This window comes from Uloborus diversus, chromosome 7 (genome assembly GCF_026930045.1).
Source record: "Uloborus diversus isolate 005 chromosome 7, Udiv.v.3.1, whole genome shotgun sequence".
NCBI classification, from domain to species: domain Eukaryota; kingdom Metazoa; phylum Arthropoda; class Arachnida; order Araneae; family Uloboridae; genus Uloborus; species Uloborus diversus.
In genome coordinates, this window is record NC_072737.1 from 56,179,345 (window position 1) to 56,207,289 (window position 27,945).

The 27,945-nt window shown below is 30.1% G+C and overlaps 1 protein-coding gene across 6 annotated transcripts in view; it reads left to right on the plus strand.

Annotated features, from left to right (window-relative positions):
* LOC129225761 (probable sodium/potassium/calcium exchanger CG1090) overlaps positions 1 to 27,048 on the plus strand; it is a 63,084-nt gene extending 36,036 nt beyond the window's left edge. For 3 of the 6 annotated variants that reach the window (XM_054860266.1, XM_054860265.1, XM_054860261.1), the window contains 9 exons: positions 2,422 to 2,610; positions 5,468 to 5,568; positions 8,197 to 8,283; positions 10,486 to 10,586; positions 10,700 to 10,923; positions 12,321 to 12,569; positions 13,725 to 13,826; positions 17,891 to 18,022; positions 22,686 to 27,048. In XM_054860266.1, the coding sequence (XP_054716241.1) occupies positions 2,422 to 2,610; positions 5,468 to 5,568; positions 8,197 to 8,283; positions 10,486 to 10,586; positions 10,700 to 10,923; positions 12,321 to 12,569; positions 13,725 to 13,826; positions 17,891 to 18,022; positions 22,686 to 22,885 (1,385 nt within the window). In that variant the 3' untranslated portion in view covers positions 22,886 to 27,048. Of the gene's footprint in view, positions 1 to 2,421; positions 2,611 to 5,467; positions 5,569 to 8,196; positions 8,284 to 10,485; positions 10,587 to 10,699; positions 10,924 to 12,317; positions 12,570 to 13,724; positions 13,827 to 17,890; positions 18,023 to 22,685 lie in introns of all 6 variants that reach the window. The other 3 variants (XM_054860264.1, XM_054860260.1, XM_054860263.1) reach the window with 2 other exon arrangements.
* The last annotated feature ends 897 nt before the right edge of the window (positions 27,049 to 27,945 follow it).

Consider the following 27,945-nt stretch of genomic DNA (forward strand, 5'->3'; position numbering starts at 1 on the left):
CAGTATATTTTCCTCTTAACTCTAAAGTGCATCATACATTATCAAGCGCTTTTCTGACATCTATTGAAGAGGCAAATTTGATTCTGAGATTTCCTCATCTTCTGAGACCGATTTCTTCACTTCTTGGTGCTTCTTTAACAATTTTTTACCTATGATGTCCAAAAGTTTGATTTTATAAAACGGTGATAGTGATTTTATTAAAAGTTGGTTTTAACATTTTTTGGTATTGCAATGATTCTTTTCTTCCAGATTTGATTTCAAAAAGTGGCTGATTTTATAATCCAGTGATTTTATTAGTGGCGGGTACTGTATTCTCTACCAGAGAATGAAGCTCATACACTCATTTGTTTATTATTAAAATGAAATTCGTTTATGGTTTAAGAATGAAATGAGATATGTCTGTTCATAAATTATATCATTAAGTATACTAAGATAGGGGTAAATTCTTGCAGCATAAGGCAGCTTTTAGGTCATAAAATTTTTTCTATAAATGAGCTGTTAAATACAATCTTACATATATTTTTTTCTTTTAATATTTTTGAATTGACATAAAAAAAAAAAGATTGTTTTCATTTACTCCACTAAAAGGCCAAAATTATTTGATCAAATATTCAGTATTTTGTACTTGACTTACCAAGTGTTCAGTAAAATTACTAAATATGCCCAATATTGAGTGGTATGAAATGTTGACTGAATATTTATTGTATTCCTGTTTCTGCATCTTTCACTTACTTGAAAGATATTTCACTTTCACTAATTAATTTCCAATTTTAGATGAAAACTCCCATTATCTATTACCATTGTATTGCAGTTTCACAGGATATTTTTTCTTTCTTTAAATTTTTAATCACGAAGATTAATTCTTGGTTAAAAAGCCTGTAAGAAAATATAACAAGGTTAAACTGAGCAAATTTGGTGAGAACTGCAGACACATGTTTCAGTTCAATGCAGATAAGTAAACTTTTGGATGTAAAAACATCCGATAAAAGCCTTTAACTTTAGACTTTTATTGGATATATTTACATCCAAAAGCTCACTTTTTTGCATTGATTTTCTGCTGTTCTAGGTTCTTGAATCCCAGAAACACGTGTCCGTAGTTGAATCCCCAGTTTATCAATGCCCAATGAAAATCAAGACAATTCTTGAAACTAATCACCCCATTGTAAGTAATAGCTGCTTCTGGTAAACTATGCCAAATGCTAGTGTACAACCCTGTTAAAGTTATAATTTTTCTTGATTTCAAGATTAGCTTAGGATTTGAAAAGTTAACCCTGAACCCTGGTTTTGCTATATGTATGGAAGTTTATCCCATAAACATCCTCCATTTTCACTGGCTCATGTCCCTTCTTACTCTCCTTTGCTCAACACCATACATATTAAGCAATCTAAACCTGGAATCATAATCTAAATTTTAAAGCCCATTTACTGACCTTGCAGTTTTCCTTTGAACCCTTTCCAATTCTTCCCTTTCTCAAGATAAGGAGACCAAAACTGAACAGCATATTCTAAATGAGGTCTTATCAAACTTTTATGCAAAGGTAAAAGAACTTCCTTAGAATTTTGCGAAACAGATTTATTGTTAAAGCCCATGGCAATATTGTTTAAAATCAAAGGTGTTGCTGTGGGGAATAGCTTTGCTGTACATTGAAGATATCTTTATAGGAATTTAACCTTATTTTTGGGCATTCTTTTTGTTTTAGAATTTTTCTTAGCATTATTTTTTGTTCATAAAATGTATTTCTTGATCATAGAGATAAAGCCAACAGAATGCTTGGGTTTATCAATAGATCTATTTCAAACAAATCTAAGAAAGTTCTTCTGCTATTATATAGGAGTTTAGTAAGACCCCATTTGTAGTATTCTGTGCAGTTTTGGTCGCCTTATCTGAAGAAAGATATTTGTGTATTGGAAAGGGGTTCAAAGAAGGGTAACTAGACTAATAAGGGGACTTTCAGATTTAGATTATGATACCAGACTTAATAGGCTTAATATGTATAGCCTGGAGAAAAGGAGGATCAGAGGGGACATGATTCAGTTGTTTAAATTTATCAAAATGAGTGATGTTAATGGATTAAATTTTTACACGGAAAACAGGACGAGGGGTCATTGTTTAAAGTTATTCAAATCTCAGGCTAACTTGGAAATAAGGAAAAACTTCTACCTTAGTAAGGTTGTGGGCACTTGGAGCAGCTCATTGGAAGAGCTGGTAATGAGCAAGGGGGTGGATAGCTTTAGATTGATCTTCATGGAAGACTAATTAATTGAATAGGACCAGCCTAGCTGGGCCAAGAGCCTGTTGCTGATCGTCACATTTGAATTTGTATATGTGTTTGAATTTTTTAGAAGAATTTTTATGTGTTGTTATTTTATTTATTTATTTATTTTTAATGTTGCTAAATACCAATAAAAATTTATTTTTAGGTTCTGTTGATGAAAAATCAAACTGCACACCTCCTGACATTGAACAGTTTCCTAAACCTTTCATGAACTATGGTGTCAGGAGAAATGGAGGTCTCATAGTGCACATATTTGTATCATTATACATGTTTTTAGGTCTTTCAATAATTTGCGATGAATATTTTGTGCCTTCGCTAGAAAAAATGTGTAAATGTAAGTATTTTGAGAATTTTTTAAATTATTTTAATGGCAGATTTAGATGGTTATCTGACAAAAGAAGAGTGAAATGTTAGGCTTATAAACAAGGAGATATTTCTGGTGAATTTTCGGTAAATGTTGACATTCTCCAGTTTTGATCTGTTGCAGTAATATACACATTTAAATGGCGAAGATAGACTTAAAAAAGTATGTAGTTTTTAGTAGTAAGAGAAAGCATATTTAATTTGATCTTTTCTCTTGTATTGGTGTATTTCAATGATTAATGTATTTTAAACTACCAATTTCTATCCTCATTTGAGATTAGTAAGAGAAGTAAGGCTTCAGTCTTCACCAAAAGAAATCAACATTAAATAAATGTTTCATAATCCATGCTTAGTATGGATTATGCTGTAGTTTTATATACAATTTAGCTTTTTCTTTGGTGATGGTAAGTTAAGAGCAGTTGTAAAAATTTTGTTGCATTAATAGCATTTATCTATTTCAATAAGCACTTATATTTATTTTTAAAGAAGAAATTGGAGTAAAGCTATGGCTGGAGATAAGCGCAACTTTTACACTAAAATGTGTCATATCATAACCTGAGCTTTGCTCTTTAAATTTAATTCATTCTGCCATAACATCAGCTTTTTTTATATTTTTAAATGACACACTGTTCGCAGAAAAAGCAAATGTTTTTTTTTACCAACTTTCCTTCAGTTGCCCATATCTTAAACAAAATTTGACTTGGAAAACAATTGGTTTATTTTCCTGAGAAAGGCAGAGGGGCAAAGGGACTCTGTGAGTATTGAATGAAAAAAAAAAAAAAAGAACAGTGGGATTAATACAGGTAAAAACACATTAATGTATTCTGCCGTCGGCAGGTAAAGGGCAGTAACTGCAAATTTTTCATTTTTTTTCCATTTTTGTCATCTGTTGTACATTAGCTTTATTGTACAAGATTGCTTATTTTGTTTTCATTGAAAAAAATGAGAGAAAAAACGTCTAATTCCAACATTTCCTATTATTAGTATTGAATCCAACACACTTTTCTTCAAATATCTCGAAAACTCATTTCTACAGATACTGCCATTTACCTGCACACTGCAGTATTGGCAATACAGGGATTACTAAAGGGGTGTGTTGAAAGAAAGAGGGGGGGGGGGGTGGCAAATGCTTCATCTGAAACCACAAAATGGCAGACCTAGACTTTACTGGCGCTAGCCCCATTTTTACAACATGTCTACATTAGAAAGTAGCAACCAAAATATATTTGTTACTATAGTATGTTTTAACATTGAAACATTTTTTTTTCTGGGATAAAAGTTGCCTTAGTGCTGATAAAATAAATGATAAGAACTAATCAAAGAACAAAAATGTAAAAGAAAATGTGGTTACAAGAATCTCTTTTTGCAGATTTCTTGATTAATGCAGGCATATTCGAAACTCAAAACTTTCTGCATTCAAAAAGTGGGTCTTGTTACCCAAAACCCCCCTTTTCATAACGTATGTCAAGTGCTGTGCTAACTTTTAAAAAAAATTGTACTACAGTCTATTGATCTATTTTAAATTGGGTATTAACAGTGAGTTTTGAAAGGATTTAAAAATGGATAATGATATGGTAAATAATATAAAGACTATTCTGGCTGTGTAATTTTGACTTTTTAAGTTTTATTAAAAAAAAATTTTATTAAAAAAAAAAACCTATTCTGAATAAAATGGATTTTAATCATTAACAATTCTGAATCAATGTAATATGATTTAAAACATGACCTTTGACATTAGATTTGCTATCATGAAATGAAAAATATGCAGTGTATCATAACTTTTCTTTAAATTTTTTTTGTTCCAATATTCAAACATTTTGATTAAAAACATAAAATATATATTTTCTATTTTGATGCCAGAAAAAAGATTATTCTTTTTAATTGGGATAAATTTTGTGTATAGTGAAGTCTAAAGAATATCATAGGATTCATTTGAAATAAATTCACTTGAAAAAAAAAAGGTTTTTTTTTTTTTATCTTGATGTAAATTTTTTAAACATATTTAACACACATATTGATAATGAGCTATTTTGGCCTTTCACAGTGTATTGAAACTAAGCCATAAATAATTGCTTGTGTACAAATTCATTTAAAAAGTTTGTTCAAAATATAATGGTCATTTATGTGTAGACATACGTGTGAGAAAAACAGAGAGAGAGAGCAAATGATGACAAAAACAGCATACTTAATATTTAACCTTTCTAATGGGGTTGCATTAGAGGCACTACCTTCTGAGGCTTAGTGCAATCCCCTGGTATAACATCCTTTATTTCATGTAGTACCACTTTTGGCAGATGCCATTATTACGAGAATTTTGACACCCATTTTCTCCTGTCGATGGAGACACCTGGGCTCTATTCAATGCGAAACTGCACTAGGAATTTAATTTTCCCAAGAACCCTTCAAATACTTAACTTAGTATGTTATTTAATTTTAAATCCTAGCTCAAATATAGTGAAGTTAAATAATTGATTGAATAAAACCTAAAGCATTTCTCTTAAAGCCCATCAGATTGTGCAAATAAAGCCTGGTATTTTCCTCACCAAAAGTTTTTGTAAACTGTAAAATGCTATAACAAAGTTTATTTTTCTTTTTGAGTTCCATTTGTATTAATTCCAGTATTTGCAAAAAAAGTTCTCATTAAAAGACTTTATAGAAATAGTATTGTATCTTAAAAAAAAAAAAAAAGAAAAAAAAAGAAAGAAAGAAAGGGGGGGGGGAAATATATGTTGCTTAAAAAAAAAAAAAGAAAAAAGCTTTAATCATGATGTTATCAAATGCTGAGAAAAGAAGTATATTTATAATGTGAATATTTTCTTACTTTCAAGTGCTCAATATACAATCAGATGTTGCTGGTGCTACATTCATGGCTGCTGGTAGTTCAGCTCCTGAATTAGCAACTGCTGTTATTGCAGTTTTTATTGCCAAGGTTTGTTTTTCATTTTTCAGCCAAAAATATTTTGTATTGTATTGATTTAAAAGAAAAATTATTTTTTGTTACAATTAAAATTTCAGGATAAAAATTTACTGCTTTTTGTAATATTTTTTTAAAAATATAGTTTCAAGAACATGTAATGAAATCCAAATTAAGTAAAAAACAAAATGGTTTCCTTTATGTGATGAATTAATGTAAAAAACACTGTAATGTACTATACACATTTCAATCCTGAATAACTTGATTGGAAACCTCAAATGCACATAGAAGATTTTTATATGTGTGTTCCCTGTTGTTTATAATGCTTAAGATTACTTTATAGAAAATTATACCTTTACAGCAAAAGGTTCCAATTATTATGAAAAATGTCTTTTTCTGAATGATTAATGACAAAAGAGTGATCTTGATCATCTTATACAAAACTAAAACTTTTTCTTTTAAGTATGGAAGCAGGATGCCTTCCACCATTTGTCCTTTTAATGCCATAAAATTGATGATCATTTGTAAAGGAGCACCTTTTAGGTAGACCATTGTTCTCTCTAATACAGAACAATAGTAACTAGCTTAACAATCAAGAGATGGCATCACCAGTCATCTCCACTTCCACAATTGGATATGAGATTGAAGAGGCAGGTTTCTTTCTCCAGTCTCACAGCCGTGGTTAACTGTTTGATGACTAACCACAGGGCTTTTGGAGCCTCAGATTTAACAAGCTTGTAGTCAAACGAAACTGGAACTATGTAGAATTAGAATGAGTTTACATCACAATCAGTTAGCTGTTCTTTTTAAATTCGATTAATACTGTAAAGCCTTAAATTTTCAGGAAATAGTTTTGAAATATGCTGCTGTTGATAAGAAATTTAGCAGTTCCGAATACTATTAGTTGCTTCAGAGTCGTTTTAAAATATAATTTTTAAATCAGTGTTTTGATTTTAACAAAATAACATTTTCTATGAAAATAAAAATTCCTAACATTTTTCTTAGAACCATAAAAATTAGTGTTTGATTGTATCAAATATTTATTGCTATTTTTTGGACATATTTCAAAATATTTCTTTTTGCTCTTTCATTATTTTGTTTGCAAAAAACACTATGTGTAAAACTTCAGTCTCTCTCCCACCCCTTTTTGTTGTTTTTCTATTATTTATTTTAGTTATACTAGATGTCAATCTTTTCCATCTTAAATTCCCAGTGTTTATAGCACCTGAAATTTAAAATCTTTTATTGCTAAGATGAAAGCAATAGCAAAGGTTAAAAATATGTACAATCTTTTAAATAATTACATTTAATTGCTGCTTAGTTTAAATTGAAAGTTAACAAGGTATTAATATAGCAGTTTAAAAATATCCTAAATAGGCTTATCTTTTATGACCAAAAAGTAACCAAAATTTGATGAAGCAGACCCCTCTGATTTAATTTCATGTTTCAAATTAAATACTTCTTTTAACATAGTTTGAAAATTCCAAAGAGCATTCTATGATCTAAATCCAATTCATTAAAAGAACTTACTTAGCATAACTTAATCTCAAAACATCTGTATTTCCTTCCTTCAAAAAGTAATGTTCTTTTCTTACATTTCACATTAGAACTCTTATTTAATGAAATCCCAAAGACTCATTTTATTTTTGTTCTAAGCGTTTTAAAAAGAAAAACTGGTTTTAGTATTTTTGACAATCTTTCTTCTTCAAGTTATTTACTTTATGTATTCATGCTTCACCTGTAATTCTTTCATGTATTTTTGTTGATGTAAAAGTTATGTGAATTTTAGGGAATGAAGAACAAGTAAAAAAGCTTCAAGAGCTTTTAGATCATATTACTAAGTGAGAGGATAGGTGAAGTATGGCAGTTAATGTAGGGAAATGTCAAGTACTACACTTAGATCATGGAAATAAGCGTACAAGTTATTATTTACAGGGTTCGGTCATTAGTCAGGCAGGAACCGTTATTGATCTGGGTATCTTAATAAATCATAACTTCAAGTTTAGTCAACGGTGCAGCATTGCAAGTAACAAAGCCAACAGAATGCTTGGGTTTATCCATTGATCTATTTCAAACAAATCTAAGAAGGTTCTTCTGCCGTTATATAGCAGTTTAGTAAAACATCATTTGGTGTATGCTGTTCAGTTTTGGTCTCCTTGTCTCAGGAAGATGTTTTTGAGTTAGAAAGGGTTCAAAGAAGGGTAACTAGACTAGTAAGGGGATTTTCAGATTTAGATTATGATACCAGACTTAATATGCTTAATATGTATAGCCTGGAGCAAAGGAGAGCCAGAGGGAACATGATTCAGTTGTTAAAATTTATCAAAATGAAAGATGTTAACGGGTTAAATTTTTTCACGGAAAGCAAGACAAGGGGACATTGTTTTAGGCTATTCAAAACTCAGGCTAACCTAGAAACTAGGAAAAATTTCTTTTTTAGTAGAGTCGTGGACACGTGGAACAGCTTACCAGAAGAGGTGGTAATGAGCAAGGGGGTGGATAGCTTTACGAGGGCCATTGATCTTCATTGGAAACTTATAAACTGATTGGGACCAGCCTAGCTGGGCCCAGAGCCTGTTGCTGGTCGTCACTTTTGTATTTGTATTATTAGTAATTGAACTAAATCTTTTATTTATTTTTTAGGATGACATTGGCATTGGAACTGTTGTTGGCTCAGCAGTTTACAACATAGCATTTGTTATTGGCATTTGTGGATTGTTTGCTGGCCGAGTAAGTGATTGTTGTTGGCTTTATTTCCAAAATTGAATTGGTCCTTATCTATTACAAAGTTTTAATGTTTTTAAGGAAAAAGCTGTTTTATACAATACATAAATATCTTTTCCTCAAATATAATATTTGATTAGCTATTGTATGTTTTATTCAACCACTACTATAAGAGTCAAACATTTTGCATGCCTTTGCTGTACTTTTAAGAGCAACTACAAGTCTAATTTGAGTTTATTGCATCTTGCTATTCCATCTTTGAGTTCAGTGTTTGAATTCAACGCTACTACTTTTGTGCATGATGTATGAGTGTGTTATAACAATTAAAAATTCTTTTGAATTCCCCAGTTTTGTTCATTATGCCTGCGTAAAATATCTCGGCAAAAATATCTCATTATTAACCCTTTTAATTATCCAATCTTGGATGAGCGTCTATGGTCCGCTTACTCAGTGTAATATTCCTAGCCTCCATATCCAAACCGTCTTTTTCCATTTACATTTTTTATCTTGCAATATCTTCAAAATGTAAGGTTTTAATTGGAATATTTTTTTTTTCAAAGAATTGATATGATTTAATAGTATAAAGATGTGCAAAATTTCCCTTGAAATTTTTGTATTAGAATTTTTTTCTTTAAAAAATAACAAGAAAGAAAAATCATATGATTTTTCTTAAAAAAAAGTGTAAAGGTAATTAACGTGGTTTATATAGTTCAAAAATTTAATTATTTTGTTTTCACAAACAAAATAATTCAAATACTAAAATATTTAGAATTTATTCTAGCTTTAGCTATGTTTTGTAGCATCTTCTGTAATCTGACAATATACTTCAAAAGGTGTATGAAATAACCCAAACTATTGTACTCAGTTTAATTTCATCAAATTCAAACTGTTACTTTATTTATTTTTATTTTTATTTTATTTTATTTTTTGCTGAAGAGAAAGTTTAAAGAAGAACGTAAAAGTAGATGAAACTGAAAGAAGCTTTTGTTTATTGATAGCTTAATAATCATCTATTTTTCTAATAATATTATATGTGTTTAGAATCATCTACAGCTTATCATTTTGTTATGATATAATTTACTCTCCAATTGCCCCTTCTAAATATACCCAGTAATTTTTGCATACGTTTGTCATTCATATTCAAAGATCTTATTTGTACTTTTAAACCTGCCTCTCTCTCTCAACAGGTTTTAGTGGGGAGCATGTCTGGACAGTCATTTTTGGTCTTAAATAGGGGGGGGGGGTTGCAGCTAATTTTTTTAAATATTTATCAAAAATGCAGTTTTAGGATATCTTTTGTTTCCTTAAAGTTAAAGATCAATACCTTCACCTTCTAGATCCTCATCTGCTCCCTCTCCTTATCTCCTGATGATTTAAACTGACTAAATTTCATCAGTTTTGTAAAGAAAATATGAAGTGTTAATATGTATGCAGGACCCAATCAAGCCAAGTTGATGTTCTAATCCTGGTAAAATTTTATATCCCTCTTCTAAGAAAATATGCATATTTTTAAAGTTGTAGTTTCTAAAAAGGAAATGAAAGAAAGAAAGTTACCCAATTTAGTGTCCCTAAAATTGTGGTACCCAGGTCCACGGACCTGCAATATTGTACATTAATCAGGCCTTGTATGTCTGTATGATTACATTAATATGTTTTCTAATCCTTCATTTTCTTAAAATTTTATTAATGTGATTGTGTCTCAAAAAGTTCAGTTTATTCTGAATTGTGGATTTTTTGAGCAAAATTTCAAGCATCATTGAATACCTGCCAGCTCTGCTGGTTTTTCAGTAGTTTCCTTCATTTTGAGCATTTCTCCTGGTCTTCCCAATTTTTATTAAAAATCTACTGGATTTTAGAAATCTTTGGGATAATCCCTTTATTTAGGGAGTTTTGTGGAAAAAAAAACTGTAAAATTGTGTTTGTAAAGATTGTCCAGACATATGTACTTCATGGTTTGAAAGCTTCTTGCTAAAATTCAAACTTTAGTACATCAAAATCTAGCAACATTGATGCTTATTAAGCTTGATCAAAAATAAGTTTTAACTGTACATTTTATTCTTCCATTTCATGTTTCAATTATTCAATGCATGTATGAAGTAAAGAACTTCCATCTGATTGTACTTAAAGAGATAATTTATCTACTGGATTTTTTCTTTATAAGGTTGGCAGCTATGTCCTTCTTTGCTTAAGATTCTATTTTTTTCCTAGGATATTTACTTGAAGTGGTGGCCAATGTTTAGAGACTGTGTTTTCTACTTAATAAGCATTTTAGCTCTCCTATTTGCATTACGTGATGAAAACGTGACTTGGTAAGTATCAAAATTATCTCATTTATTTTTATTGTACAAAATGAAATTTCTTTTACCCATTAATCTTTGAAATTTGCTGAAATATAGCCATATGTTTTTTCCCTCCCTTTTAGGGTCGAATCTGTGCTTTTTCTATCATTATATACCTTGTATATATTGTTCATGTTCATTAATCGCCGCGTTGAAGAGTGGTTGACTGGTTTTAAATGTTTCGCTCGATTTGGGTGCCGCTTAACTGAGCCTGTCATTGGTGTATCCTATCATCCCCTTCCAAACATGGCGCAAGCTTGTCTTGAAAATGGTACTTCTGATAAAACATTCCATGGCAGCAATTCTGGTAATATGCTTTTTTTACATATAAAGTCATAACATATATGAGGCAGTGAGAAGCAAAGGGATGCAAGTGCCAAAATTATAAATTTAGAGAAAACCAGTAAAAATGGTAGGTGACCACTCCTCTGTTTTGGGCCAGGAGATAGTACTAGTAGCCCTGGTTGGTGCTGCTATACAGCATGATTAGAAAAACTTTTCAATGAAAGCCTACCTAGAACCAGAACTTAAACGCGTTTTACTCAAAACTTGAAAATGTTCACTTACATCTGTTTGCTTCTCGCTGCCTCATATGCTAATTATCTCTCTTTTAGGTTAGTATTGTACATTTTCCAGTTAAATTTAAGTTTTTGAAACATTATATCGCATCAAAATTGAAAAGTAGGACACAACTAAATTAATGCATCAAATGGAACATTTTGGTGCCAGTTTTCCTAGGAAGTGGCAGATTTTGATATATATATATATTTTTGTTCATATGAAAGATGCAGGAGAAATTGCCCTGAGATGACCAGTTGCATCGAGAGAAATGTTTCATGGCGGGTGGGGGTAGGGGGATATGAAATTTTTCAAAATTAAAGACCAAAAAGCGCGTCATAGACTCTTGCATGTGTGTTCATACATATCATTTTAAACTTCATGCTGGGGAAGACCTCATTTGGCTACGCTTTGTCTCACAAATAACTAGTTTTATTTGCTCTGGAGGGCTAAAGGAGTTAAAGAGACATTTGCAAGAGATTTTTAACGCCCTTACAAGCATATTTTATGCATTGAAAATTGAAATTACACCTCAAAAGTTTTATCAAGCATATTTTTATCCTTTGTATTAAAAAAGAAAAAAAATAAAGCATCTTGTGTAAAATGCAGAAAAAAAGCAATTAGAATTTTAAAAATATTACATTAGAATGTTTTTTAATTCAAAAAGTCTAAATTTTCTAAAGGTTAAAACATCAAAATAGTACACTTCCTTTCTTTCACCATTATGGTCTTTACTGTTTTCTTATGCAGTGAAATCCTGTCACAAGGAACTTCAAGGGACCGCAATTTTTTTTCACTGTAATGGAAATTTTGTTATATTGGAATTCAAGCATTGTAATGGTTATTAAATCGACTAAAAATTTATTTTGTTAAAACTGATATTTTCTTGTGTTGGTATTGGTTGTAATGGGATTTTGCTGTATTTCACTTTTTTAAAAAATATTAACTAATATTTTCACTCCTTGAAAAAAAAAAAAGACTAACAGTGTCTCTTTTCCTACTAATATTTTATCATTGTGTTGAAGAAAAATCTGCTACTTTAATTGTTAAAATAATTATATTAAGTGTAATTCACTTATAAATGCTCTAAATATTACTTGTCCATGATATTTATATTTAATAACTAATTTTCTGTTTTCTCAGTAGATTTCCTTTCCACAACTGAATCTCCAACTCATAGCGACGATGAAGAAAATTCTGTATTTTCAGCTCCAACTGGAGTAGTTCGCAAATCCTTGTGGATAGTATCTCTTCCACTCTTGTTCTTTTGTTATTTCACAATTCCAGATTGTCGCAGATCAAGATGGGAGAAATGGTTTTTCGCAACGTTTTTGTCAGCTTGTGTTTGGATTAGTGTTTTATCATACATACTGGTGTGGATGATAACTATTATAGGTGGGTAAATAATTTTGATTCAGTTGTTATAAAATCTTTTGTAATTTTATTACATTTGCATTAACTATAAATACATATATCTTTCAAGCAAAATTTTACTTTTATTCACCCTTTGTTATCATAACTTTTGTTCATCTTCTTAATCAAAAGTAATGCAGTAACAGTTAGATTACCTATGAATCTATTTAGCCATTTTTAATTTTATCTTTATCGATGGTGTATTATCTTAGTCCATGTGTGTTCTAGAGGCACTTAATATGTAAGTTCATTAATTTCACAAAGTTAGGTGGACAATAGCTACCTCCTGACCAGGGTTTGCAGATATATACTGGTCGATATATATCACGATATATATCCGTTATTTATTTTGATAATATCATGATATTTTGATATTTTTGATATTTATTTTTTTCAACTATGGTATTTTCAAAAAAAGTAGGTCAATCATAGTAATATTGTTCATTTATTATTAAAAATAACCAAAAAATTATTTACTATATTTTTATAATGTATAATACATCAGTAATATAACAAAGTAATACAAATTCCTTTTTTACTTGTGTTTTATATGCATAAAATTATTAGTAATTTAACAATTTTAATTCATATTAAAAGTGCCTAATTAAATTTTAAACATTGCTCAGAAAAAGCAATGTCTTACGACTGTGCACTGAGTAATGCATATTATTTATTTATGGATCATATAACTGTAAAAGTAGCTAACAAAAGAAAAATGAGTAAAGCAACTACTGCTAAATTAACTCCATTAAAATGGATAAAAATGTAAACTGAAACATTAGATATAAATAATGAAAGAAACCTTAATTTTAAGTCTACATATTGTAATTGTAATGTAAGAAATTAAACAGTGATTTGAGGATGCATTTACTATTTTGAAGACTTTAGTTTGTGCTAATTGAAAGTATCGGATAGATGTCAAAATATCCAATATATATCAAAATATCGGATATTTTCAAAAATATGATATTTTGGAACCCTGCTCCTAATTCAATTAAATGACTGGCCTGGAAAAAAAGAAGGGGAAAGAAAAGGATAATTGAAATGTGCAATAAAACTTAATATATAAAAGTATCCTTAATGCAGAAATTATTATATTGAATGCTTCAAAATTATTCATTTTTATCTGCTGTTTAGGTTATACACTTCATATACGAGATACAATCATGGGTTTAACATTCCTCGCAGCTGGTGCAAGCATTCCAGATGCCATTTCTAGTCTTATTGTTGCCAGAGATGGTAAGTTAAATGAGATACTTTTTACTCCATATATGTGTTTGAACCCCTTTCCCTCTTGCTCCAGTCAAAGCGTGTAAGTAATTATAACTGGCTGAGCTTTCATCTTCTATTTCTCATGCCCAAGATTTTTAGAGCACACAAAGTTTAAGTTGAAAACAATTCCAAAAATGAAAATGTATAATTGTACAAACACCTTTATTTATTTTCCATAAGTTACCTCCCTATAGCCAGGGCTAAGGCAGAAATACATAAAATACACCGCCAGCTCAGTCATTCCATCCCAGGACTGCAATTTCGTCCTAATTAGCACTCATCAGCGCAGAATAGGAAGTGACTGAGCTGGAGATGGAAAACCTCTTAACCCATTAATGCCGGTTTCGAAAAAAACAATAAACTGTGATAATTTTATTAGTATTTATTTATTTTATGTCTAGTAAGTGCATTATATACAAATTTAATTTTTCCCGTTAAATTTTCTATTATTATTTTTATGGTAGATTTTTCTACCAACCGACGTTTGTGTGGTGTGAGCACATTTTGTTTTCAAATTTTACATTTATTGTTTGATTGCAATAATTGCATTGATTACCACTTATAATTATTTATAATTGTAGAATATTACTTACACTTACATAAAAGAGTTTTCTAATTACAATTTCATTTATTTCAAAAGAAAAAAGAAATGTGCTCATTTTGTAAAATAAAATTTTATGAAATATGAACTTGAAAAAATCTATACTAAAAATGTAGTAAAATTTCGAATTGAATATATTTTTAACCGAATATTTATGCATCACAATCTTCTCGGAATGAATAGCGAATCTTCTTTTCGAAAAGTCTGGAACATTCGCCATTCTTTTACAGCACTTTGCAGAAATTGCCCTCCCCCCCCCCCCCCCCCCCCCCAAAAAAAGTGACCTCCACATTTTTTTTTTTTTTTTTTTTGCAACAATTTCTAATACTGTATTCTTCTACGGATCAAAAAGGTCTATCCGACAGATGCACTTGCTATGTGTTTCAATAACTACGATATTGGAATAATAAAATTATTTTTCTCAAAAGCATCTCATTTACTGCTTGATTCACATCATGTCCTGAATACTTTATTGCTTGTAATTGCTACTGCAGTACTGCCGTTCCATTTTACAGCATCATCTTTATTGCAGCATTACCACATGCTGTTCTTGGTTGATTGTGTGTGTATTTCTTCATTTCATTTCTTGAACCCAATTTAACATACATTTGTATACTGTTTCAATGTATAAGTTGAAAGAATATCATTTAGCACAGGAATAAAAGTAAAAAATTGCCCATAATGGCATGCGTTTCCTCTGGTACTTAGGTTCTTATTATTTTTCCATACTATACCAATATACTATACAAATACTATACCAATACTAATATTTTATGCTATACCAATTCGTCTAGGTGACGCAATATGGTACCGAAAAAAATAAAAGTCCGTATTACGAGAATAACACCCACAGCTTATATTCAAATCTAATCGAATTTCCTCTTATCAGCTTTTTGCGTCCATGACGTCCATAATAAATTAACAACACTACTAAAATACTTAAAAAAATCTTTTTAAAATATGACTTATTTGTACAAATTTTAGATTAAACACTTCATTTGCCCGAAGCAAGACAGTGACTACATATTCGCCGGTTGGTACAATTTTCTACCATTGAAAGTAAAAGAGAATTCATAATACGAAACAAAGATAAAAACAACGTTTTAAAAGTATATCTGAATCAAATACACTGTTACAATTATGGTACAATTTTTAAACCTTTTTGAAATTACTAAAATACATGCAAAACTTGCATTTTACTTTTTGACGGAAGACGAATGCTTTTGGAGTTATGATTTATTCAAGTTTTAAGCCTACTGTTACGACCGTTTTTAACAAAGATACAGTAAACATATTTTTTTCCCTTTTTGTGATTACTTACTATGTAAAATGTACAGCTATTGGGGAGATAGCATCATGTGAGGACGAATTATAATTTTTTTCCCGGTTGGTATATTTTTGTACCAACCGGCATGAATGGGTTAAGGAAGCCAAGAGTGCCAAACAAACTGGTTGCTAATATAGAATTAGCACTGACCAGATGAGTGACCAAAACATTGGTTCAGTTCAACTCGACTATTTCTTGCGCCCATGATATTTTCGGATTAGAGCATGCAAAGTTCAAGTTGAAAAAATTCCAAAAATTAAAAATGAGTACATATAATTGTACAAACACCTTTATTTATATAATTTTCCTAAATTAAAAAAAATGGCACTGTTATGACTGTTTTCTTGAATATCTAAATGTTTTCCTTTCTATTAAAATTAGGGATGCACCGATTAATTAGCAGTAATCTGTTATTGGCCGCTTTGCTGATTAATCAGAAGGGGGGGGGAGTATATTTTTGAAATATTTTTTTAAATTTCTCTCACTGTTGTGATTTGAAATGAGAACATTAGATTTGAACTTTTAAACTAAATGGCAGTTGAATTTTGGCATGTTTTCAAAAAAGGTCCTTCTATGGTGTTGACCTTCAATGTATGGCTTTGTGTTGTGTGTTTTTTTACATCCAGGGACTTTTGTTTAGTAATCAATTACATATGTAAGATTCTTTGGTTGGAATACATATTTGAAAAGCAGTGTTTAATGTTTGTTAGGTTATTTATTGTTCACATTTTAGTATAGTGAGAAAATAATGGAATATTATTTTCAAACATATTGTTTTATGTACATAAAAAATATAATTTTTATCTCAAAATCATTATAGAAACTAGAATATATGTTATACTTATTTTGCAGAAATGTAGCTTAAATATTTTTGTGTATTGTTCAGCAAGTACTGTTACAACAAAGAGATTTTACTTAAAGACTTTATTAAAACCAGAACTACATAAAAAAATTTTATCTGTGAAAAAAAAAAAAACAATTGCAATGGCCAAAGCGGAACTTTTAAGAAAGAATCTTTTAAAGAGAATTCTTAGAAAAATATGTTATCATGAAAGCAGCAATGTGTCCTTTCCATATCCATAAGTTTATGATTATACATTTCTTCTTTTTTCGTGTTTAATTTTTGGTTACTTAGCTGTCTCACTTCGATAGAAAATTAAATGTAAAGTAGACACACCAGTAGTGGCCAGTGCTTCAATAGTGATTACTTCCAAGTTTATGTTTGTAAAAATTGGATTCCAGGTCTCCCAATGGATTTAAAAGTGCATCAAACGTACAGGAGGTATTACAATGAAACTTGCACGTTTGAATCCATTGGGAAACCTGGAATCCTATCTTTTCAAGTATAAATCTTGAAGTGGCCACTATTGAAGCACTATTAAGCACTGGCCTCTACTGGTGTGTTTACCTTAGTCAACGAATTTTGCAAAATTATCTTATTTAGAAAAAGAAGGGAAAATAGAGGGTTAATGGGTCAGTGTATTCCATTTTAAAAGGGGGCAGTTATAATGAGTGCCACCCAAAACGGTAACTTGTGGTGTGACCCTTTCTCTTTCCCAGCCCAAAATTTTTTTAAACCTTTTATATAAACATGAAAGTTGTGCAATTTCTAGAAACAACTCATTTTGTGGTTTTACCAAAGTTTAAATCAAAAGACAAGTTAAATTTTTCATCTATTTTATGTAAAATTTTTGCTAGATGCCTATGTAACGACCCCCTTCTTGCAATATTATGCTCTTTTGTCGTTGGCATTTGACACAACAGTTTAAATATAATTTAAGATATGTTAGGGAATTTTTTAGGATTAAAGTATTTATATTTTTATAAGCTCTCAAACACTTTGGGTGTAACCCTCCCCCCCTTCTATCCTTATTAGTGTCGCTATTGTATATATTTAAGAACTAACAGGATCTTTTTTAAATAGAAAGTGCTGTCTTGTTAGATTGACTCTGCATAATTGAATCAGTTTTAACATTTGCTATGTTTAAATATAAGATTATAAAATCATATTGGAACAGAAAGAAATAAGAAATGTGTTTAAATATTTATTATGTATTCTTTTTTGTTGTATGTTTTTCGTACTCATAATTGTTTTCTTCTTAGGGCTTGGTGATATGGCAGTTTCGAATGCTGTAGGAAGCAATGTTTTTGATATTCTTCTTTGTCTTGGCTTGCCATGGTTTTTGCAAACTGTTGTTGTTGAACCAGGATCTACCATTCCTGTTAGAAGCAAAGGTGAACACATTTATGTCCCTTTAAATGAACAATTTGTGAATAATAATATATTTAATAGAGACGTATCGAGTACTCGGTAAATACTCGTCGAATTGGCTGAGTACTCAGTATTTGGCCTAACTTTGATTAGGTACTCGGCCAGTGCTGAGTAGTTGTAAAAAATTAAATTATTCAAGAAAGATATTTTACAATTAATAAAAAAAGTGCAAGCGTATACAGTCGATTTGCGATAACTCGAATCTAAAGGGACTGACGAAAAACATCGACTTATCGAAAGTTTGACTTACTTCTAGTTTCGGTTTTCGACATTTTAATATTAAAAACCCACAAATATTTTAATTAATATGTGCATATAACAGACAAAATTACAGAACTTTAAAGTTTTTGAGCACGATATGCACAGTTTAATCAAAAATATTGAGAGAAAAATTCAAAAGCATGGTTTTGATTTCGATACTGCTGGAACCACTTAAATAGAGCTGATTCTACTTCAGGAAAGGTGCACATCTTCATTTGTTTCAAATTCGGATTCATGGATTCTACTGCTTTAGAAGTTTGTCTTTTTCTTTTAATATCATTGGCAAAGTACTTGCTTAGACATCTTTAATAGTAAAGAAAATTCATTCTGTCTCTCAGGAACTTATCAGCAAATAATCAATCTAAAGAATGAAGGGGAACGCATCTTAACTTTGGTCAGCCTTTGAATAAAGGTACAATCAGTTGAGTTGACAACTTGACAGTTTAAAAGCAAATTCATAGTCCAGCAACATGTCAAAGTGTAAACAGTACAGTACAACAAAAGAAAACAAGCTAACTCCTTTCTGCAAATGTACCTCCTTTATCGCACATTGGCTCAACAGGTGCTCTTCTTACTTTGGAGGTCTATTGTGCAGGAATTGAAGTGAAGGTGAATTAATTTTTCTCTTATAGTCGCTCGTTTCTTACTCCCCCCCCCCCCCCCCGTTCTTTCGAAATAAATTTCGAATCACTTTGGAAAAACTTCAAGTTAAGGAAGTTAACTTCGAGATATTGGGATTAATTAGCATGGAATTAAAGACAAAGGGGTCTTCATAAAAACTTCGAGTTTTAGTAATATTCGAGTTATCGAACTTTGAGTTATCGCAAATTGACTGTAATATTATGCAATCATTTACAATTCAAATTTACTAGTCATATTTAAATTTTGAGAATAATGATGTTTGTCAATGGTGTAAATCTTTATTTTAATGTCTCTAAATGGGGCAAAAAAAGTAAGTATGGAAAATATGTAATTTCTTATATCATTGAATGAATTTTTGTCAGAAAAAAAATACTTATAAGCAAAGAAAAAAATATCTGCTTAAAAAGTAAAAGAAAAAAAACCATTAAAAGCACAAATGTGCTATAACACTGCAGACGCGTATTTTGGCGTTACAAGGAATGCATTTTTCAATGCTCAGAATGTGAGCTTTGGATTTAAAGGCATCTGACAGAAGTCGGGTTTTTTTGTCGGATGTCTTTACATTCATTAGCTCATATTTTATGCACTCAAAAAGATGTTCCTTGTAATTCAGAAACACATGTCTGCAGTGTTCCTATACATTAGTGCTTTAAATGTTGGTTTTTTGCTTTTAAAAATTATTTAAATTTGGCAGAATAGAACTACAATACATTGATATAATTTGTTTTAATTCCAACTTGATTAATCATACCTTTTATTTATTTGTTTATTTTTGATTTTATTTGACACAAACAAAATTTTTTAAATAATACGTAGTTAAATTTCAGCTGGATTTTTGTTTTAAAAACTTTTATATGGATATGGAAGCTCTATGCTACTATTCCAATACGTTCAAAATTCATCATGTGTGTCCCTGGTTCTTCTTAAAACATAATTGGTACTCAGTACTCAGCCAAAGTGCTACTCCATACGTCTCTAATATTTAATTTTAGTGAGTTACTTTTTTTTCTCGTAAGTTTCAGTTGCTGGCCTTAGGCTGCTACTCATTTTGGTAGAAGTCGTTCTAAATTTAGTGTTTTTTTTTTTTTTTTTTTTCAATTTTCTGAATATTTTTTCAGTTTAGATTTCATAGCTTATTCTTTTGCTCATTATTAACTTTGCAATCACGACTAGCTTTCTTTCTTTTTTTTTTACAAAAGATCTAATCAAACTTTAAATTTAATTTCAAATAATTGTATGTTAGTACTACTCATTTTCTGAGCATATAGAAGTAACTCAAAGTCTCAAAAATATTGATATCTTGTATAAAATGCTAGTGATTTATAAACAAGATAAAATTGTCCAACAATATATTTTGCAACTGCTGCATAACAATATCTTTTGTGTGTGTGTGTGTGTGTGTGGTTTTTTTTTTTTTTTTTTGGTAATTTAATTTGCTTTTTTATCACTGCTCAACAATAGTGAAAGCTTCTTTGTTATTGTTTAAGTTACACTGGCTGACCCACTCTTTGTCAAATACAATTCACTTAGATCTAAAAAAAAAATTCTTAACACACATTTTTGTTTCATAAACAATATCTGCTCTGGATTTCAAATTGCTATCTGTACCATTTTTAAAAATAAATTAAGTTTCCTGAAGTCTTACACTTGTTCCTCCATTTGCATGGATTTGTTTTACATGAATAAAAAGTAAGAGTCCTGTTTTAGTTTTTTTTTTTAAATTCTTAAATCAACTTTATAAATGCTTACACACAAGCCCATGTTTAAGATATTGTGTTCCATTGCACTCAAATAATTTACTGCTCTGCCTCCTCTCTCACGCATCTTTACAGTCAAAGTAACTCTGAGGTTGAGAGCATTCATTATAACAAGGGTTTGAAAGTCGCTAACAGTGCCTTCTTATTTATTCTTTCTCTCTGTATTACTTTGCTTTGAAACTTTTTTTTTTTTTTTTGCTGGTAGTAAAAGTGCATCAAAATTCTGAAATTCTGGCCAACTAGATATTTACAAGCTACTTATAGTTGGATTTAAAAAAAAAAACATTTAAAAATATATTTATTATGTAACCTACTCTCACATATTACCATTAGAATTTTAATGCTTTATAATTTCACTTGAATTGTAGTTGCATTTCTAAAAACCTCTTTTTTATTGCAATAATAATTTTTCATAAAATAAATAAGTATTAGTAAGCTAAAATGTTTTTAAAACCTTACAACAGACTACTGTGAATTCAGAAAAGCAAATTTCTAAATCCTCATATGCGAAAAAATCTATCAGCTTTGACATTTAGAGCAGAAAACAATCGTTCAGATGAACAATTTATAATGATTATTGTGTTTGAGTTATACCTTGTAATTCTTCCAATCAAAACATTTTTCATCAATTTAAAACAAAGATATTTCAACAAAGAAAAAAAATCATCAAATAAGGAATCGGCTGAAAAACATCATGAAGTTTTTTCCATTTAAACTCCTTTTTATTGAAGTCACGAATTCTCTACGCATCAAGTGTAGTTGTAGTATTACTCTGAAAGAACCATATATACATTCTTCTAATTAAAGTTTTTTTTTTTGGTAGCGTAAAACTTTTAGTGAAAAAAGGGAGGGGGGGAGATTTTGAAATTGATTGAAAATAGCGCTTACTTACGACCAAACGGCACAACCTTGAGGGTCACTGATTTGGACAAAATTCCAGATGGAGCTCCATTCCCACTCCATATGAGCCTAGGTGAAGCCGTTTGGCTGCATAGCCCCTTGTTTGGCTGCAATGAGAGTCCAAAGTTGCTAGTTTGACCCCAGAAATGCAATTGGGCTCCATTGGAATTTCAGACTTCAACACTATATTCAATGTCCCAACGCATTTGGCATCTTCTGTTTGTACAACAAGTAGAAGGGAGAATGTATTTATAGGCAATATTTAAAGTTACTTGAAAAGTCGAAAAGCTCTTGTATTTTTATTTTTTACTTGTTATGCGCAATAAATTAGAGCTTTTTCTCCTCTCTCTTTTATTTTGCTTATAATTGTGAAATATCTTTGATATCAGATAATAAATACTTTTTACTAGCAAAGAATTAATATAAAACGAAAATAATTAATTTCATTTGCAAACGATAAATATTCTGTAATTATGTTATTTTGGCATACTTGTTATTGAAAGTAAAAGTAGTGTCCAATATAAATTTGAAAAACACTTATTAAAAATTAGTATTCAACTTAATTCCAAGGTAAGTGCACGAAAATGACTCATACTGTAGTACAAGAGCAGAAAAAGGGGTAAAAATGGTAATTCTGAAAGAAATTCCATTGAAATTTTTGGTTCAAATTAGCAACTTCAGACCCCTGTTCCTGCCGAACTAGGGCTTATGCAGTCAAACCGCTGTACCTGGGCTCATACCTAATGAGAATTGACCTATATCTAGGATTTTATCTAAATCCATGACCCTCAAGGTCATGTCGTTTGGTTGTTAGATTAAAAAAAAAACCTTGGTTTTTTTGTGTTGTACCTGAACGATATTTTGCATAAAATGCATGCTAAACTGTAGAGATACATAAAAGTATGCATATTCATCATGTGTATCTACTCCCTCCCCCACCTCCTTGTATGTTCAAAATAACAGTTCAGTATTTTTTTTTTACAAAATGAAGTAGTTTTGAATTGTGAAAAATTAATATTTTCTGATATATATTTTCTTTCTTTCTTTTCTAAACTATATTATTTAGGCCTCACATATTCAACATTGACTTTGCTGTTAACAGTAGTGTTCCTCTTGTTTGCAACTCATCTGAACAACTGGAAATTGGACAAAAGATATGGAGTCATTCTTTTAGCTTGGTATTTACTTTTTATGGTCGTTGCAACAATTTATGAGAGCAGCTGGTTTGGAAATTTAACTCTGCCAACGTGTCCAAGCGATTTTTAAATTTGTACTTTCATTAATTTTATACAGTATTGTATATGCAAGTCCAATCAGATGCATGCAAATGTGCCTTATTTCTGAAATTTATTGTGATAACTGTTTTTCCGCTCATGAATTGCCTTGCCTCTTTTGCAAAATATGCAGAATTCTGCTCAATCTATTCAATCTCTTGTATTTTGGTAAAATGGGGGATGACATTTTGACTATTGATCAATTACTAAAATGTCTCACTAAAAAATTCATTTGATGGATGCACATTTTAACTTCATCGTGTAATGCTTACCTTGTACATAATGGTATTTGGATCATTAAGTTATTGAGAATCAGTTTCTGAAATAAGGTGCAGTAAAACCTGTAAAGTTGACCACCTCTCTAAGCTGACCGCTTATTTCATGTACAGAATTAGGCGTATATCATGTAAATCAACTTCTGTAAGTTGACCACCTGTTTAAGTTCAGCACTGAAGTAAAGCACCGCAAGTGATCAACTGACACAGGTTTCACTGTATCTTTGAAAAAAAAAAATGTTAACATGTTTTATTTCTAGACTATGTGCCTGAAAATAGAGAAAGTTTAGTTACATGTGAGATACTTAATTTTGCTTGCATTTGGAGTCAATTTAAAAAAATTTAAGTCATACTTCAGTATACGGTAAATTTCCGATTATCCGTAAGTCAATCAACTATCAGGAACATGCAGTTTCCCAGCAAAAAGCAAATACCAATGGCTGTTTTTTTTTTCTCTCGAAAAATGGTAAATTTAAACTCTGTTGTTTTTGTTTTATTTATGTATTTGCTTACATATATATATATATATATATATATATATATATATATATATATGCAGAGTGCTGGTCAAATTATTAGACTAAGACTGTTTTAAAAGCAAATTCTTTATTGATTACTTAACTATAGACACATTAACGAACAGTGAAATAATTATCTAATATTTAGTATGCATTCCCTTGTTCTTGATGAGCATTTTAGGTCTTTTTGGCATTCTTTTCACAAGGTTTACACCATTTCTTAACTTTTTAAAAAAGGAGGTAAAAAATTGTTTATACTCGCTACTATATTTACTCACATGCACATACTCACTAATTACCTAAAACTAACTTTAAATATAACAGAACACACTAATAAAACGAATTAGTGAACTGTTTAAGCTGATTGAGGTTATGTTCCTGGTAGGTAGATAAACAAAGAACATAAACAAAGCAGACAGTGCTGCCACCCGCAAACATTAAATTATGCTAAAATAACGTAAATAACGTAATAATCAGTGTACGGTATGTGCTGTACTTTTGCAGTAAAATAAATAGTATTTTAGTACAAATACTGTACAAAAAAAAACTCTTTAATCTAATAATTTGGCCAGCACTGTATATATATATAGATTTTTTTTCTTCATCGTACATACACTTGTTTTGATGTTAAGTTCTGTTGTGCAAAAATACAAAAAAAAAATTTACTGTACTCTTTTTCAATGGTTGCAGAAAGTATCACACATCAATACAGCCAAATTTTTGAAGAAGGTCAATGTTTACCATTTTTGTCCCTCATTTTAGGCTTTTTGTGCTTGATCCGCCATTTTTGTTATCCACGGCACTTGTCCACCCAATTCCGCTGATAATCGGGAGTTTACTGTATAGACTTTACTAGTTGTAAAACTTCCCAAACATAACTCAAGTTTGGGAATGCTTGAAGTCACGGTAAAAACACTAAATTTTGAAATAGAGTTAGAAAGTTCAGAAATTTTATAAACTATGCTTCCAAGTAAGGTTGAAGAGAGAGAGAAATATATATGGAATTTTCAAATTAGATATGAAAGAAATAAACTATCTAAACTGAAGAATGTAGCCAAGTTTAGTTAGGCATGTTTACTATCTTATAAGGTTTCTGTGTCTCACAGTTTTGAATAAAATTTTTTTATTCAATTTAGAAAAAATGGCGATGTCTCAATGTCTAACTGGCAATGTCACAAGTTCTTTCAATCAACCTTGTAATTAAATGAAAAAAAAAACATATATACTTACTATTTCCAGTATTATCAAATGTATTAGGATTTTTAAGATATTTCTTTCATTTAGTCTTTTGTTTTCTTAAATGACGAGTTTGCTTGTTTAAAAGCATGAACTGGCAGAATTTAGGTCTCTTAGGTCTGAGGTATATTTCTTTCGGTATTATTTTCTCTTTTTTTACTATTAAATAAATTAATTGTGTGATAAAACATTGAGAATGCAAAGATTTTACACTAATGTTTTTTTAAATAAACAAAAACCAAAAAAAAAAAAATCAAATGGAAATTACGCCACTCAATTCTTTTGTATTTAATACTGTTTTTGTTACAATTCTGCTTTAAGGTATTTGAATTTAATGAATTATATTGAATGAAAGATAGCTTAATAATGTGCTAATGTACCTGCTAGTAGACAATTATATGATGCTAATCAATACATTTAGTGATTAAACTTTGTACAAATATTCAAATTATAAAAAGAAAAAAACTATAATCTATTTAAATTAATTTTTCTATTGAGATGCATTTTTCCTTCATTCATGCTGTCCTAATTCTCTCTCTGTATATATTTTTTCTTTTCTATGTTCCCAAGTTTAATGGAAAATTCTGTCTTAAGTCATATTTCCATATCTTTAGCTCAACACTTTTTACAGAAATTTGATAAATTCCATGCAGCTTCATTGTGTCTTCCAATTTTTTGATTAATAGTTACGTATTCATCTATTTAACATTCAAAATTTTTATTCAGCTACTCTTTTTTTTTTTTTTTTTGGATGAAACTTTATTATTAGAACTGTGAGTACAGTTTTTCTCTTGGCCATTGCTTTTCATTATCAGGAAAAGTATTGGAAAAGTTACAATTTAATTTCCCGTTATTTGCGACTGAACACTTTGTCATTATGAAAACGTCATTTTGTGACGTGAATACGAACTGATATTCATAAGTTGCTGCTATTTGTTAATGACTTATAAACCATGTTTCATGACCATCAATGCGACCAGAACTTTTACATGACCATCATCAGGTAACTTTTACATTCCATTTTAATCACTGTTTTGTTAGGGGATGAGAAGGGAATTGCCTCATGTTTTACCCCCAGTTGATCAAATAGTATTTAACTTTGAAATTTATTCGTATTTTAAATGAAAAGCTAACCAAATTTCGATTCTACCCATGATTTTTTTTTAAATAAAGATTATTGTATTTGCAAGATGTTAAATAGTGTCACATCTTCAACTACATTTTTACTTATACAATCATCACACGAAGCATATAGAAGGGGGTCAGGGGACTCAAAAGGTTGGAATATCCTATGCTGGTGTAGGGCTCTTGCTGCTGTCATAATTTGCCTCCAAGGAATCAAGTCAGCCTTGCAAAAGTGACAATTTACGTAACAGTATTAACTCAATTTGATCTAAATTTGTCTGGTAACAGCTATTATTTTTATTTATTTTATCTTTATTGTAATTACAAAATTAGAACTTGTTTTCTAAAAAGTATTAAATTATGTCCAAAATGATTTTGTTATTACATGTGTGTTTAAAAAGAAAAAAATATGCTGTGCTCCTATTTGTTTTTGCATAATTAGTTATGTTTAAACACATATTTGTTAGTTAAATTTGCAGGTATGGTTGAACTGTTAACAAATTTTTAATCATTATTATGAAATAATTTCTTTATTTTGGCTAGTTAAAATTAACTATCTTATTAAAACACTTCTTTTATGGTCACTACTTTGCTGTGATTTATTAGAACTGTTTGTAGATCAAATTTTTTAAACAGTTGTTAACAAATGTTTGAAATATTAACTCAGAACATTTACATCCGATCAAACTATAACTTATTATTTATTGCTGAATTTATTTTCGGATTTTATGCTTGGCGAACTCTCAGTATTTTTGTCTCAAGTGTCTTTGAGCCATCATTTTTAGTGTATATTTGAAGAAATGATAAATCAACAAAATAGTGAAATTTTAAAACGTTAAGAAGAACAGATGCAAGATTAAAGACAAATTATTGAAAATTGGGTAGTTCATTGTGAAAACTCATTAAATGTGCAATGTGATTGTAATATATGTTGAACTATCTTCAAATTTTTGAATTATAACTTTCCGCCCACAAATTCAGTGGGAAGGGTGGTGTTTATATATGTTAAAAATTATGTTTAAAGAAAAGAAAGAAAAATACAGATAAAACTCGTAAAAAATATTTCAGCAATGGCTTAATGTTTCAAATTGATATTTGAGACTATTCTTCCTATTATGAACAAAGTATGATTAACTTTTATCTCCTATAAGTAAGAATTCAGATTGTTAACATAGTTGCTGTATGTTAAGCATTTTCCAATAAATTATGTGATATTGACTTTCATGTTTTAAAAATTCTATAATTATTTTTAAATATTTATTTAATTTCCAATGATATAGCACAATCATTTATCTGTAACATTAATTTCAAAAAGTTGTGAATTGTTATATTTGTCATTGTATACTTTGATTAAAGATACACTTTTTTCTCTTTTTTATTATTGTCATACTGAAAATGTTCTTACCCTAAATCAAATTAAACTTTTTAGTAAATTTGAGTGATTATGAACCGTATGATATTTTTGTGCACTTTATATTATAAAAATTTTTGTACAGTAGAACTCTGTTATACTCAGTGTACTACAAATGCTATCATGTCTTCTGTTATTCTAATAAATACTGTAAAAATTCTGTGTTCTCTTTCACATAAGAAATCTGTATATTGTGGCTTTTTTTATGTATGAGGTATCTATTACATTCTAAGCAGGGCTACGGAGTTGGAATCAGACTGATTTTGGAGTAAAGGAGTGTTGGAGTCGGGAGTTACAAGTTCGAGTTGGTCATTTTCCCTCAAAATCCCCAACTCTGCCGTGCTGGAGGAGTCAGAGTCGGAAATGATTTTCGGGTAAAGGAGTCGAAGTCGAAGTTTTTAAAACTTCCGGAGGGAGTGATTTTCCCTCTGACCCTGCAGCCCTGGGTCTAAGCTGTTAAACTGTTTAGCCTGCAATATGAGTTACT